General features: G+C 67.3%; 2 protein-coding genes across 2 annotated transcripts; both read left to right on the top strand.

Moving 5' to 3' along the window:
* Window positions 1-108: 108 nt before the first annotated feature.
* On the top strand, window positions 109-4,339 carry BLOC1S1 (biogenesis of lysosomal organelles complex 1 subunit 1). The gene is made up of 4 exons (XM_074979857.1): window positions 109-192; window positions 830-902; window positions 2,587-2,719; window positions 3,783-4,339. Exons 1-4 carry the CDS (start codon window positions 132-134, stop codon window positions 3,891-3,893), a joined length of 378 nt encoding a protein of 125 aa, XP_074835958.1. The 5' UTR covers window positions 109-131; the 3' UTR covers window positions 3,894-4,339.
* A 1,055-nt stretch (window positions 4,340-5,394) lies between these two features.
* On the top strand, window positions 5,395-8,919 carry RDH5 (retinol dehydrogenase 5). Its single transcript, XM_074979838.1, has 5 exons — window positions 5,395-5,440; window positions 6,551-6,871; window positions 7,072-7,330; window positions 7,770-7,933; window positions 8,594-8,919. Exons 2-5 carry the CDS (start codon window positions 6,559-6,561, stop codon window positions 8,815-8,817), a joined length of 960 nt encoding a protein of 319 aa, XP_074835939.1. The 5' UTR covers window positions 5,395-5,440; window positions 6,551-6,558; the 3' UTR covers window positions 8,818-8,919.
* Window positions 8,920-10,229: the final 1,310 nt, after the last annotated feature.

Below are 10,229 nucleotides of genomic sequence, written 5' to 3'. Positions count from 1 at the left end.
TGACTGACAGGCGGCGTCTAACCCCGCCCCCCGCCCGAGCCGGCTCCCAAAGCCCCGCCCCCGCCCCGCGCCCCGCCCCCCGCCCGAGCCGGCGCCCAAAGCCCCGCCCCCGTCACGTGCCCCGCCCCGCCATGTTGTCCCGGCTGCTGCGCGAGCACCAGGCCAAGCAGAGCGAGCGGCGCGAGCTGCAAGGTGAGACCCCGCGGGGGGTGGGGCTCCCCGGCGTGTCCATGGCAACCACCCCGGCCCGCGCCTGGTTCCTATTGGCTTGCCCGTCCCTGTCGCGCCACGCCTCGGGCGCGGCTCGGCGCCGCATGATGACGTCACCCCGACGGCGAACGCCCTGGAGCCTCGGCGGGACAGTGATGGTGTTCGTGACGTCACCTCATGGCGTCACGGTTTGTAATGACGTCGCTCTGTCCCAGCTGGGGACACCACCGGGGGGGTGGGCCTCCCCACTTCATGTGTGGGGAAACTGAGGCACCCAGTTTGACTCGGAACCCAGGAGTCCTGAGGCCTTCCCCCCAGTCCACCTGCCCAGCGGATACACCCAGCCCTGCCCCCCCACCCGGGCGTGGCCCCAGGAGCCAACCCCCCTGCCACCCCAACACCCTCCGGCCGCGCAGCCCTTCCCCAGGGCGCTGCCCCTGCGGACGCCCCTCGCTCTGCACTGGTGTTTCGGTGCCCGGCAGAGCCGAGGGGGTCCTGCCCCGCCAGGGGGCCGGCCCTTTTCTCGGTGCCCTGTGGCAGCTCCGGGATGGGCGCTGGGGAGACGTCCTGAAAGGGTCCCTGCTGTGCAGGCAATGAGGGGCTGGGGCCTTTCCCACAGAGCGGCGGCGGCGAGAGGCCATCGCTGCAGCCACCTGCCTGACCGAGGCCCTGACGGACCACCTGAACGTGGGGTGAGTGGCACAGCCGCCTGGTGGCTCAGCGTGCCCAGCCCAGCGCAGGCTGACGGGCGTTTCCCGGTGGTACCCCAGGGCAGGGTGGGATCTCCAGGGCAGCAGCGAGCGAAACTGTCCAGTGGCTCACGTGGCATGAGATTATCAGGGCTCAGCCCGGTGCCCGCTGTCTTGTCCAGCACCACATGGGCAGTCTCCGCTGTGAGGCAGGAGGTTTGCCTGGGGTGTGGTGACCAAACTGCACTGCGCTTGGTGCTGCTGGAGAGGGTCTGAGGGGGTAGAGGCAGCCTGGCTGGGCGAGGGTAAAGGGGTGGGCTTGTTGTCTGCTCCGTGGGGCTTGGAGGTGGCACTGGCAGGCTGAGAGGGGGGCTGTCTCTTAGACCAGGAGATCAGGTGGGCAGAGAGGCTGGAGCAGAGCCGGGAGCAGGGGGGCATCCAGGCTGCGATTCCTGCATCTCCGAACAGCACTGGGGTTCCTGCATCTCTGAACAGCACTGGGGCTGGGGGGGCCAGTAGCCGGTGGAACCGTCGGATGGAGAAGTTCTGCTGCCGTGAGTCTCGCCCCTCGTGCGGGAGTGACTTGGCAGAGGGGCATTGCAGCTGTGTTCCAAGTGTGGCTGCATTCCACAGCGTGCCGAGGGAGCTGTTTGGCTTCTGGGCAGCTAGCCCCTCCCTCCGTAGACACCTGGCCAGCCGGCCCTGCCAGCCACTGAGCCCCTCCCCTGGTCTGGGAAACAGCCCCTCAGCTCCTCCTGGCAAAGGCCTGGAAGGAATTGGTGTAAGGGCTTTGGTCAGCGTCGTGGGAGGCTCCCAGCAGGCTCTGGGAGGCAGCAGGACACAGCGCTGACCCCAGCAGAGATGCCCACGGCTGAGCTGGAGCTTGTGGCTAGAGCAGCTGTGTTCTTAGCACCTGGGGAAAATAATTTTCCTGAGCTGGGCCAGGCTGGGCATGGCAGCCCCTGGGCCTGCGGGAGGAGGGCAGCCCTTGGTGGCATCCGTTGGCCATGCCGGGCACTAGGGAAAGTAAGAGGCATCTCTGGTGTGAAACAAACATGCTGGGTCTCGGCCATTTTCTGGATGGGAAGAGCCCTGCTTAGCCCACCACCCCTACTGGGGTCCCAGCAGAGAGGTCAAAGCCCCTGGGGAGGAGCTGGGAGCTGCAGGGGCCGTGCGGCTAATGGCTAAAGCAGGGCCCCTAGGAGGCAGGATTCCTGGGTCCCGTTCCCAGAGTCGGCGCTGCTCCCTAGTGCGCGTCCCTCGGGCGGAACAGCTGCCGCAGCTGCCGTCCACACTGCACACAGAGACGCTGGCTTAGCCCAGGGGCCTCCCCCTTGCCTGGAACATCCCGTTCCAGCTGTCAGCTAATCCCTTCCCTGCTCTGGGGTCCTGGTGTGTTCTGGACCCTTTCCCCTGCCCGTGCTGCCCCCGCTGAGAACCAGGCACCCCCGGGGCCCACTAATGGCTCCCAGATGCTGCAAAGCCGCTAAGCTGCTCCAGCTTGGGAACTTCCCTGGTCCTGGACTCCCAGCGTTTGCCTCCGCCCAGCCTGTTCCCTCGGGCCTGCCCCTTGTGAGCCACAGGATCCCAGCCAACGGCTGCGGGGGCTGAAGGGGGAGACACAGCAGGGGGTGCATGGCCTTGTGCAGAGGGGCAGGAGCTGACCCCCCCTTGCCCTGCTGCCCAGGGTGGCCCAGGCCTACGTGAACCAGAGGAAGCTGGACCAGGAGGTGAAGACGTTGCAGATCCAAGCAGCCCAGTTTGCCAAGCAGACAGGCCAGTGGATAAGCATGGTGGAGAACTTCAACCAGGCACTCAAGGTCTGTCTGCCCTGCCTGCCCAGAGCCCCCCTGCCCTGGCCACCTGGGGGGCCACCTCCTGCCTGCCCCCCCCCAGGCAGTTGCCCTTCTGCCTCCAGGCACGCCGCTGCCAGGGGAGCGCTCTGGTTTCCCTGGGCCCCAGCTGCTGGGAGTGGTGTGGAGCAGGGAGGAGATGGCACCACTGGATGGTGACGCAGGCCTGAGACACCCTCAGGGCACTGCCCCCTCCCTGTGCCCCTGTCCTACTGCCCTTGCCCTCTCCCCACGCCACCTGGTCTCCCTCCAGCCCCCCGCAGCACAGGCTCCAGGGCAGAGAATTGGCCCTTTGAGCCTGGCTGGCCAAGCCCTGAAAGCTGCCTTTGTGCCTGTCGGCCGTGGGGGCAGCCGGCTGGCGCCCTTCGCTGCACGAAGGCTGAGCCACCCGAGGTGCCCAACTCGCCCCCTTGGCCCACCCAGCAGGACTGGCACAGCCGTGTGTGCACAGCCACCTCCCCCCAGCCTGGTGCCAGACGCCCTGCCTGCCTGGCATGGGCAGCTCCCTGCCACTGCTGAGAGGCTGCTGTGCCTCCCGCAGCTGGGGGCTGGGCCCTGCCTTTGCTGGCTCCCAGACCCTGGGCTGCAGGGCACTGGTGCAACGAGGCAGCAGCCTCACCTGCCTGGCTGCGAGGAATGGGGTGGCTCAGCACCACTGGTGCTCTGTGCTCAGGAGCTGTTCAGGCCTGGCGGGGCGGGGCGGGGCTGGCAGGGCTGGGGCTGCAGGAGGGGAATGAGGGGCACTAGCAGAGCTGTACTGCGGGGCCCAGGGTGGGCTGTGCTGCAGGTGGGGAATGGGGGGCACCGGTGGAGTTTGGGGGTCACCCTGTGCGGGAGGAGCTCCCCCTACTGGTGGCTGCTGTCCTGTGCCCGGTGCTGATATAAATGGGGGATGTGCGCCACCTGGTGGCCTGAGAGGAGACAAGCACGCTGGGCACCCCCAGCCCCCTGCTTGTGGGCCCCACCGCACCCCGAGGCCCAGGCAGGGCAGTGCAGGGTGCTGGGGTGCAGAGCTCTCCTCCCCCAACAGGAGATCGGCGACGTGGAGAACTGGGCGCGCAGCATCGAGATGGACATGCGGACCATCGCCACGGCCTTGGAGTACGTCTGCAAGGGGCAGCTGCAGCCCTCCGCCCCTTGAGTCCCCGCGCTGCTGGCCTGGCCGTGCTGCCCTCCGCCCCCCGAGTCCCTGTGCTGCCCCTCTCCTGGTGCGGATGGGCAGCCGTGAGGCCTACCTCTTTGCCCTTTGCCTATGGGCCGGGGGGAAAGGAGGAACAACCTGTTCTGCCCTGCACATGCTCCTGGCCCCAGGCGGTGTCCCCCACACTGCTGCTGCCCTGGGGAGCCACAGCCAGCGGCTGCTGAAACTCAGCCCTCCTGCCAGTCCCAAGTCGCTCTGAGCACTGGCGGCTGCTGGGCCAGCTGGTCCCTGGCCCCAGGGGAGCCTGGCCTGCTGGTGCACTGAGCAGTACCCTGCAGGGGCAGCTGGCTTGGGGCACTCCGACTGAGGCGAGATCTGCCCCTTCCACCCCACGTGCAGCAGGGGCCGGGCTGGGAAATGTAATAAAACACAGCCCTTAAACCAGACTAGGCCGCCTGTCAGAGCCTCTGTGTGGTGCGGGGCCGGGGTTACAGGAGCCCAACCTCTGCAGCGGGGCGGGGCAGGAGCACTGGTTGGGGCAGCTCATGTGGGGGGCAGGAGCAATGGCTGGGGGCAGCTTCCAGCAGGGGGGGCAGTTCCTAGGGGCTGGGGGTGCTGGCGGTACCGGATCCTGCCCAGCCAGGCAGGGGGTTAGCGCCAGACACGGTATCCAGCCCCGGCCCCCAAATCCTCTTTCACACTTAAATCCGCCTGTGCCTGAGCCACGGACAAAGGAGCCCTGTGAGCTGGACACCCGCTAATCCCGCCCCAGCCCCATGCTCAGCACATGCTCCTGGGGGCTGCAGCCCCCTGCGCAGCTGGGCTGGGCCAGGCCTGGGGCCCAGGGCAGGGAGGGTCTTGCTCCATGCCAGCCACCAGGGCCTGTGTAACCATCCCCTGCCCAGCCGGCCCCATCTGCCCAGCTCCGCTTCGCTGCAACCATATGGCTGCCCCCCAGCTCACTGCCCAGCTGGGGAAACTGAGGCACGGAGCAGTCATGCATGGAATCAGAGCAGAGCTGAGGACAGGACCCAGCCCTCTGCTCTAACCACTAGTCCCCCTCCACCCCCAGTGTTGGGGGGACACCCAGAGCTACTGTCCTTGGCATCTCACCCCCTGGCAGGGTGGGGCAGGGCCCACCAGTGACCCGTGTGGAGTGACTGCAGTCCCCAGCATGGTCCAGTCATGCCCCTGTTCACCATCTCCCCTCTGCTTGGCCTGGCCATGCTGGGCCCTGCTTACGCTCTCGCCGGTTACACCCTCACCTACCGGGGGCTGCAGGGCCCTACTGCTGCCTCCTGCCCTGGCCTGGCACAGAGCTGGCCCTGCCCCTTCCCTGGGTTGTAAGGACCCTGGCGCTTCCGGCCGAGCCCATCCCCTCCTGGGGGGGAGCTCTGTGCAGGGCCCCAAGGGTTAATGCTTCAGGGCCCGCCCTGTGGGGGGGAAGGCTGGGAAATCTGCCTGAGCAGACTTGGACTGGGGCAGAACTCGAGTAGCTCAGCTAGGGCGGGAGGACCCAGCGCCGAGCTGCTCTGGACAGCAGGCAGGTAGGTGGGCGAAGGTGGCAGGGGGCCAGGCTGGGTGGGGGAGGCAGCACAGGGAAGCAGGGTCAGGCGCCGGGAGGGGGGGGGGGCAGCAGTATGGGGGGCAGGGAGGGCTTCACCGTCGCCTGGCTGGGCTGTGGGGTGGGGTAGGACCTGGCAGCTGGCCCTGCCCGGGGCCCTGGCGTGCAGGGGGCTGCAGGCCTGCCGGGGCGGGGGGGGGGCGGCGGGATGAGCCCCTCAGGCAGGGATGTCCCCATGTGTGCCCGGCTGCAGCTGGTCTCCCTAGCAGCCCTGGGGGGCAGCAGAGCGGAAAGCAGGAGCCTGAGCTCTGTTCCCAGCCCTCCTGGTGCTGTGGTGTGCCCGTGTGCCAGCCCCCACCACGCGAGCCTCAGTTTACCCACCTGGAACAGTGCATCGGGGGAGGCCATGCCATGATGTGGAGCCTCTTCCCATGTCACCCAGGTGGGCCTGGAGCCTGCGCTGGTGCCCAGGCCCTTGGTTGCTGGGTCCTGGGTGGGGACAGCGGGTCCCTCCGGTAACCCTGCCACTGCAGGCATCAGCACCTGCGGGGGTGGGGGGGGCAGGATCGGGCCAATCCCTTGGGAATGGAGGCGGGGGGCACAGGCAGGGGCAGGACAGGCCAGCCCCAGATGTGCTCAGCCAGGGGTCCGGCTGGGTTATATCCCTCTCCCATGGAGCAGCTGGACCAGTTCTGTGCCCCCTGCAGCGGAGGGGCAGAACTTGGGAGATGCCCCCCCCCAGCAACAGTGGGGGGGGATACGAGGTTCCGTAATGGGGGAACGGGAGCCACCCCCAAGGGCAGAGTCCAGCACCCCCCCTGGAGGCTAGAATGTGCTGGGGGAGGGGTGGACCCAGGACTCCCTAACAGCAGCAACGTGCAACCTTGGGCACAGCCACCCCCCACCCCAGTGCCAAGCATGGGGGGGCAGCCCTGTCACGTTACCCACCTCGGACTCCTGGGTTCCTTGGCAGCCGCAGGAGCCAAGTGGGGCCTAATGGCTATAGCAGGGCTGGGCCGGGTGCCCCAGGACGCCTGGATCTATTGCTTGCCCCCACCAGGGGCCTGGCTCTGAGGCTGGTGTTTGGCCACAGGCGCAGCCATGTGGGTCTGGGTGGGCCTGGTGGCCCTTGTGTGGGCTCTGGGCTGGTACCTGCGGGACCGCCAGACCCTGGCCACCTTCCACGACAAGCACGTCTTCATCACGGGCTGCGACTCAGGATTCGGGAACCTGCTGGCCAAGCAGCTGGCCAGGAAGGGCTTCCACGTGCTGGCCGGCTGCTTGACCGAGAAGGGGGCTGAGGCCCTGCAGCGCGCCAGCATGCCCGGCCTGCGCACCACCCTGCTGGACATCACCAGCACCCCCAGCATCCAGCGGGCCGTGGCCTGGGTGCAGGCTGAGGTGGGCGAGAAAGGTGAGAGGGGTGGGGGAGGTGTTGGAGGGGCTCCCAGCAGGGGGATGCCCTGGGAGGAAGGGGTGCTGGGGGCCTCCCGTCAGGGGGTTCTGTGGGGGACAGGACTCTGGGAGACCCCAGAGGCAGGGGGAGCCCAGGTGCTGGGAGGGCTCCGGGGCAGACCACAGGCCCCCCCGCCCAGCGCCCCGGCTCCCTTGCAGGCCTCTTCGGGCTAGTGAACAATGCCGGGGTGGCAAATCCCATCGGCCCCACGGAGTGGATGCAGATCCAGGACTTCCGCCAGGTCCTGGCTGTCAATACCTTCGGCCTCATTGAAGTCACCCTCGCCTTCCTGCCGCTGCTGAAGCGGGCCGGGGGCCGCGTTGTGAACACCTCCAGCGTGCTGGGGCGGCTCTCGGCCAACGGGGGCGGCTACTGCATCTCCAAGTACACCGTGGAGGCCTTCTCCGACAGCCTGCGGTGAGCCCCCGCCACCACCACCACTGGCACCCAGCAGGCATCGGCTCAGAGCCGGCCAGTCGCCCCCAGCCCTTGGCGCTGAACAAGCTGGGAGCCAGGACTCCTGGGGTCCCCCTTGGGAAGTGGGGGCTACTGGTTAGAGCACAGGGGCTGGGAGCCAGGACTCCTGGGTTCACACCCAGGCTCAGTGGGGAGTGGCATTTAGTGGTTACAATAGGGGGCTGGGAGCCAGGACTCCTGGGTTCCCAGCCAGGCTCAGTGGGAAGGGGGGTTAGTAGTTAGAGCAGGGGCGCTGGGAGCCAGGACTCCTGAGTTCTTGCCCTACCCCCATCTTGTGGTCCCTCAAGAGAGAGTTGGCCACAGGCAGTGCCCTGGGCGCCATTCAGAATTGGCACCTCCCCGCGGGGGTGTATCCCGCTCACTCCTGTGCCCCCCACAGGCGGGACATGCACCACTTCGGGGTGCGGGTGTCCATTGTGGAACCCGGCTTCTTCAAGACTGCCGTGACCAGCCTGGGCCCCATCGAGGCGTCGCTACAGCAGCTGTGGGACCAGCTGCCCCCCGAGGCCCGGCAGAGCTATGGGGAAGATTTCTTCCAGCAGTGTGAGTGCCAGGGTGCCCTGGGCTGATGCAGTGAGTCCCCCCCCAGGGGCTGGGGGTGCAGGCCCAGGGGAAGCAGGGACCTGGCCTCTGCCCCCATCCTCCCCCTTCAAGCCCATCACTTGCCTGCTCCCCTGCCTCAGTTTCCCCAGCCACACAATAGAGCTGGGGCCACCCAGCTGTTGGCGGGGAACTGAGTCACCCATGCTCCCATCCTAGGTCGTCCTGTGTCCACCTCCCTCCATCCCAGTCCAGCCTCTGGAGCCATTAGGCAGCTCTCCCTGGCTGGGAGCCCCTCCCTCCTGCTGCCCGGGGCAGAGCCAAGGGCACGAGAAGATCACGGCCCTGGAAAGCCAGGAAGTGCTCGGCCTTGCACTGGAGGCAGGAGCTGCCTTCACTTCCTACCCTCAACTCCCACCTCCAGCTGCTGCTGAGCTGAACCCCCTCCCCCGCCGTTAACTCTCAGTGCCAGGCCAGGGCTCCCTGCCCACACAGCTGCCGTGCTCCAGCCCCGAGGTGGCTGCATCTCCCTGGGGGTGGCTCCATCCTGGGGTGGGAGGGGGACAGGCTGCATGGCCAGCGGCCCAGAAAGCAGGAATAGGAGCTGGGGGGTGTGGCCTGGCCTGAGCCCCGCCCTCTCCTGACCAATGCCCCTCCCCCCAGACCTGAAAGTGCAGCGGCTCATCATGAACTTCATCTGTGACGCGGACCTGACCAAGGTGACCAGCTGCATGGAGCACGCGCTGCAGGCCAAGCACCCGCGGACGCGCTACAGCGCCGGCTGGGATGCCAAGCTGCTCTGGCTGCCGGCCTCCTACCTGCCCACCTTCCTGGTGGACTTCGTGCTGGCCACCATCCTGCCAAAGCCAGCCCAGCGCATGCGCTAGCCCTGGCCCTGCGGCCAGACCCAGGAATGCCACCCAGCCCCTGCACCCTCCAGCCTGTTGGAAATAAACCAGCTCCCCAGGGCGCCAGGCCTGGCCCACTCAGCTCTGGCCATGCTCCCTGCCGCGCGGTGCCACGTGCCAGCCCCCAGCTCTGCGCAGTGGGGGGAGCAGGACTCTTGAGGGCTGCACTGGGCCAGGCTCCCGCCGGAGCTGGTGGAGACTTCCAGCCGCAGGCCAGACACTGGGCCCCTGGGCTCCCACTCCTGGGCCACTGAGACAGCCCTGTTTAAAGGCCAGGCTCCCAGACTGGTCCCCAGCCCTGGGCTTCTGCACCCTGCACTGTGACCAGCTGGGGTAACGCCATCCCTCCTCCCCCAGGGTCTGCCCATCCTATCAATCTCTCTCTCTCTCACACACACACCCCCCCCCACTCCCCCGGAAGTGACTGCGTAGGAGGGAGAACTGCAGCTGGGGATCTGGGGGTCAGAGTGGACCACAAGCTAAATGAGTCACCCGTGTGACGCTTGTGCAAAAAAACCCAATATCGGTCTGGGCTGGGCGAACAGGAGGGTGGTGAGCAAGACGTGAGCAGCCATCCCATCCACCCCACCCTGCCCCACTCAGGCCTCAGCTGGCGTCTTGCGTCCACCCTCCCGGCGGCACATTTCAGGAAAGATGCAGAGAAACTGGAGAAGGTCCAGAGAAGAGGGACAAGAGATTAAAGGTCTAGAGCACAGGAACTAGGAAGGGAGAGCAAAACCACTGGGCTGGTTTAGTTTGGAAGAGAGCAGACGAGAGAGGACAAGCAGGGCTGTGGGTCGGGAGTGGGGGGCACTGGCCGGGCTGGCAGGGCTATGGGTGGCGAGTGAGGGGAGCAACTATGCCAGAGCCTCAACCCATAAAAAGTCAACTCCTCCCTCCCTGCCACACGCTGGGCCCCACCCCACAGACCCCACAGCCCAGGGGCTCCAGCTGGCTTGGCAAGGGCCCAGCTCCCTGGAGCTCAGCACAGCATGGCCTCTCTGGTCTCCACCCACCCTCCGGGGCCCCGTTGGCGCTGCCCCTGCCCTGTTCCTGCCGCAGGAAGCATGACCCTTCCTGAGGGGAGTGGCCAGGACATGGAACAGCTGCTGGAGTCCTTCGGGGCTGAAAAAGACGGAACCAGCCCAGCCCCTCCCATCCAGCTCCCAGGGAGGGGCACCTGTCCAGCACAACCAGCCAGCCCAAGCCGTACGATTCTTGGTGTGGTTAGTGGCCACTCAGCTCCTGCTCTGCCCTGAGCTAGAAGGCTGTGCAGGGGGATGGGGGGGCCCCCAAACACTCATTCCCCACCCCCAGGCTGCTGCTGCAAGAGTGAACACTACCCCCGGGGGCGCTCCCCGGACCCCCCCCCCCACATGGAGACCCCCTGT

Source organism: Carettochelys insculpta, chromosome 29 (genome assembly GCF_033958435.1).
Source record: "Carettochelys insculpta isolate YL-2023 chromosome 29, ASM3395843v1, whole genome shotgun sequence".
In the NCBI taxonomy this organism is placed as follows: Eukaryota; Metazoa; Chordata; order Testudines; family Carettochelyidae; genus Carettochelys; species Carettochelys insculpta.
This window is presented reverse-complemented; position numbering and strand designations above follow the sequence as displayed.

Excerpts from the sequence above, each read along its gene's own strand:
- BLOC1S1 (XM_074979857.1), top strand. The coding sequence starts at position 132 with ATGTTGTCCCGGCTGCTGCGCGAGCACCAGGCCAAGCAGAGCGAGCGG. Across the intron at positions 903-2,586 it reads ACGGACCACCTGAACGTGGG|GGTGGCCCAGGCCTACGTGA; the intron begins GTGAGTGGCACA and ends CCTGCTGCCCAG. Across the intron at positions 2,720-3,782 it reads ACTTCAACCAGGCACTCAAG|GAGATCGGCGACGTGGAGAA; the intron begins GTCTGTCTGCCC and ends CTCCCCCAACAG.
- RDH5 (XM_074979838.1), top strand. The coding sequence starts at position 6,559 with ATGTGGGTCTGGGTGGGCCTGGTGGCCCTTGTGTGGGCTCTGGGCTGG. Across the intron at positions 6,872-7,071 it reads GGCTGAGGTGGGCGAGAAAG|GCCTCTTCGGGCTAGTGAAC; the intron begins GTGAGAGGGGTG and ends GCTCCCTTGCAG. Across the intron at positions 7,331-7,769 it reads GCCTTCTCCGACAGCCTGCG|GCGGGACATGCACCACTTCG; the intron begins GTGAGCCCCCGC and ends TGCCCCCCACAG.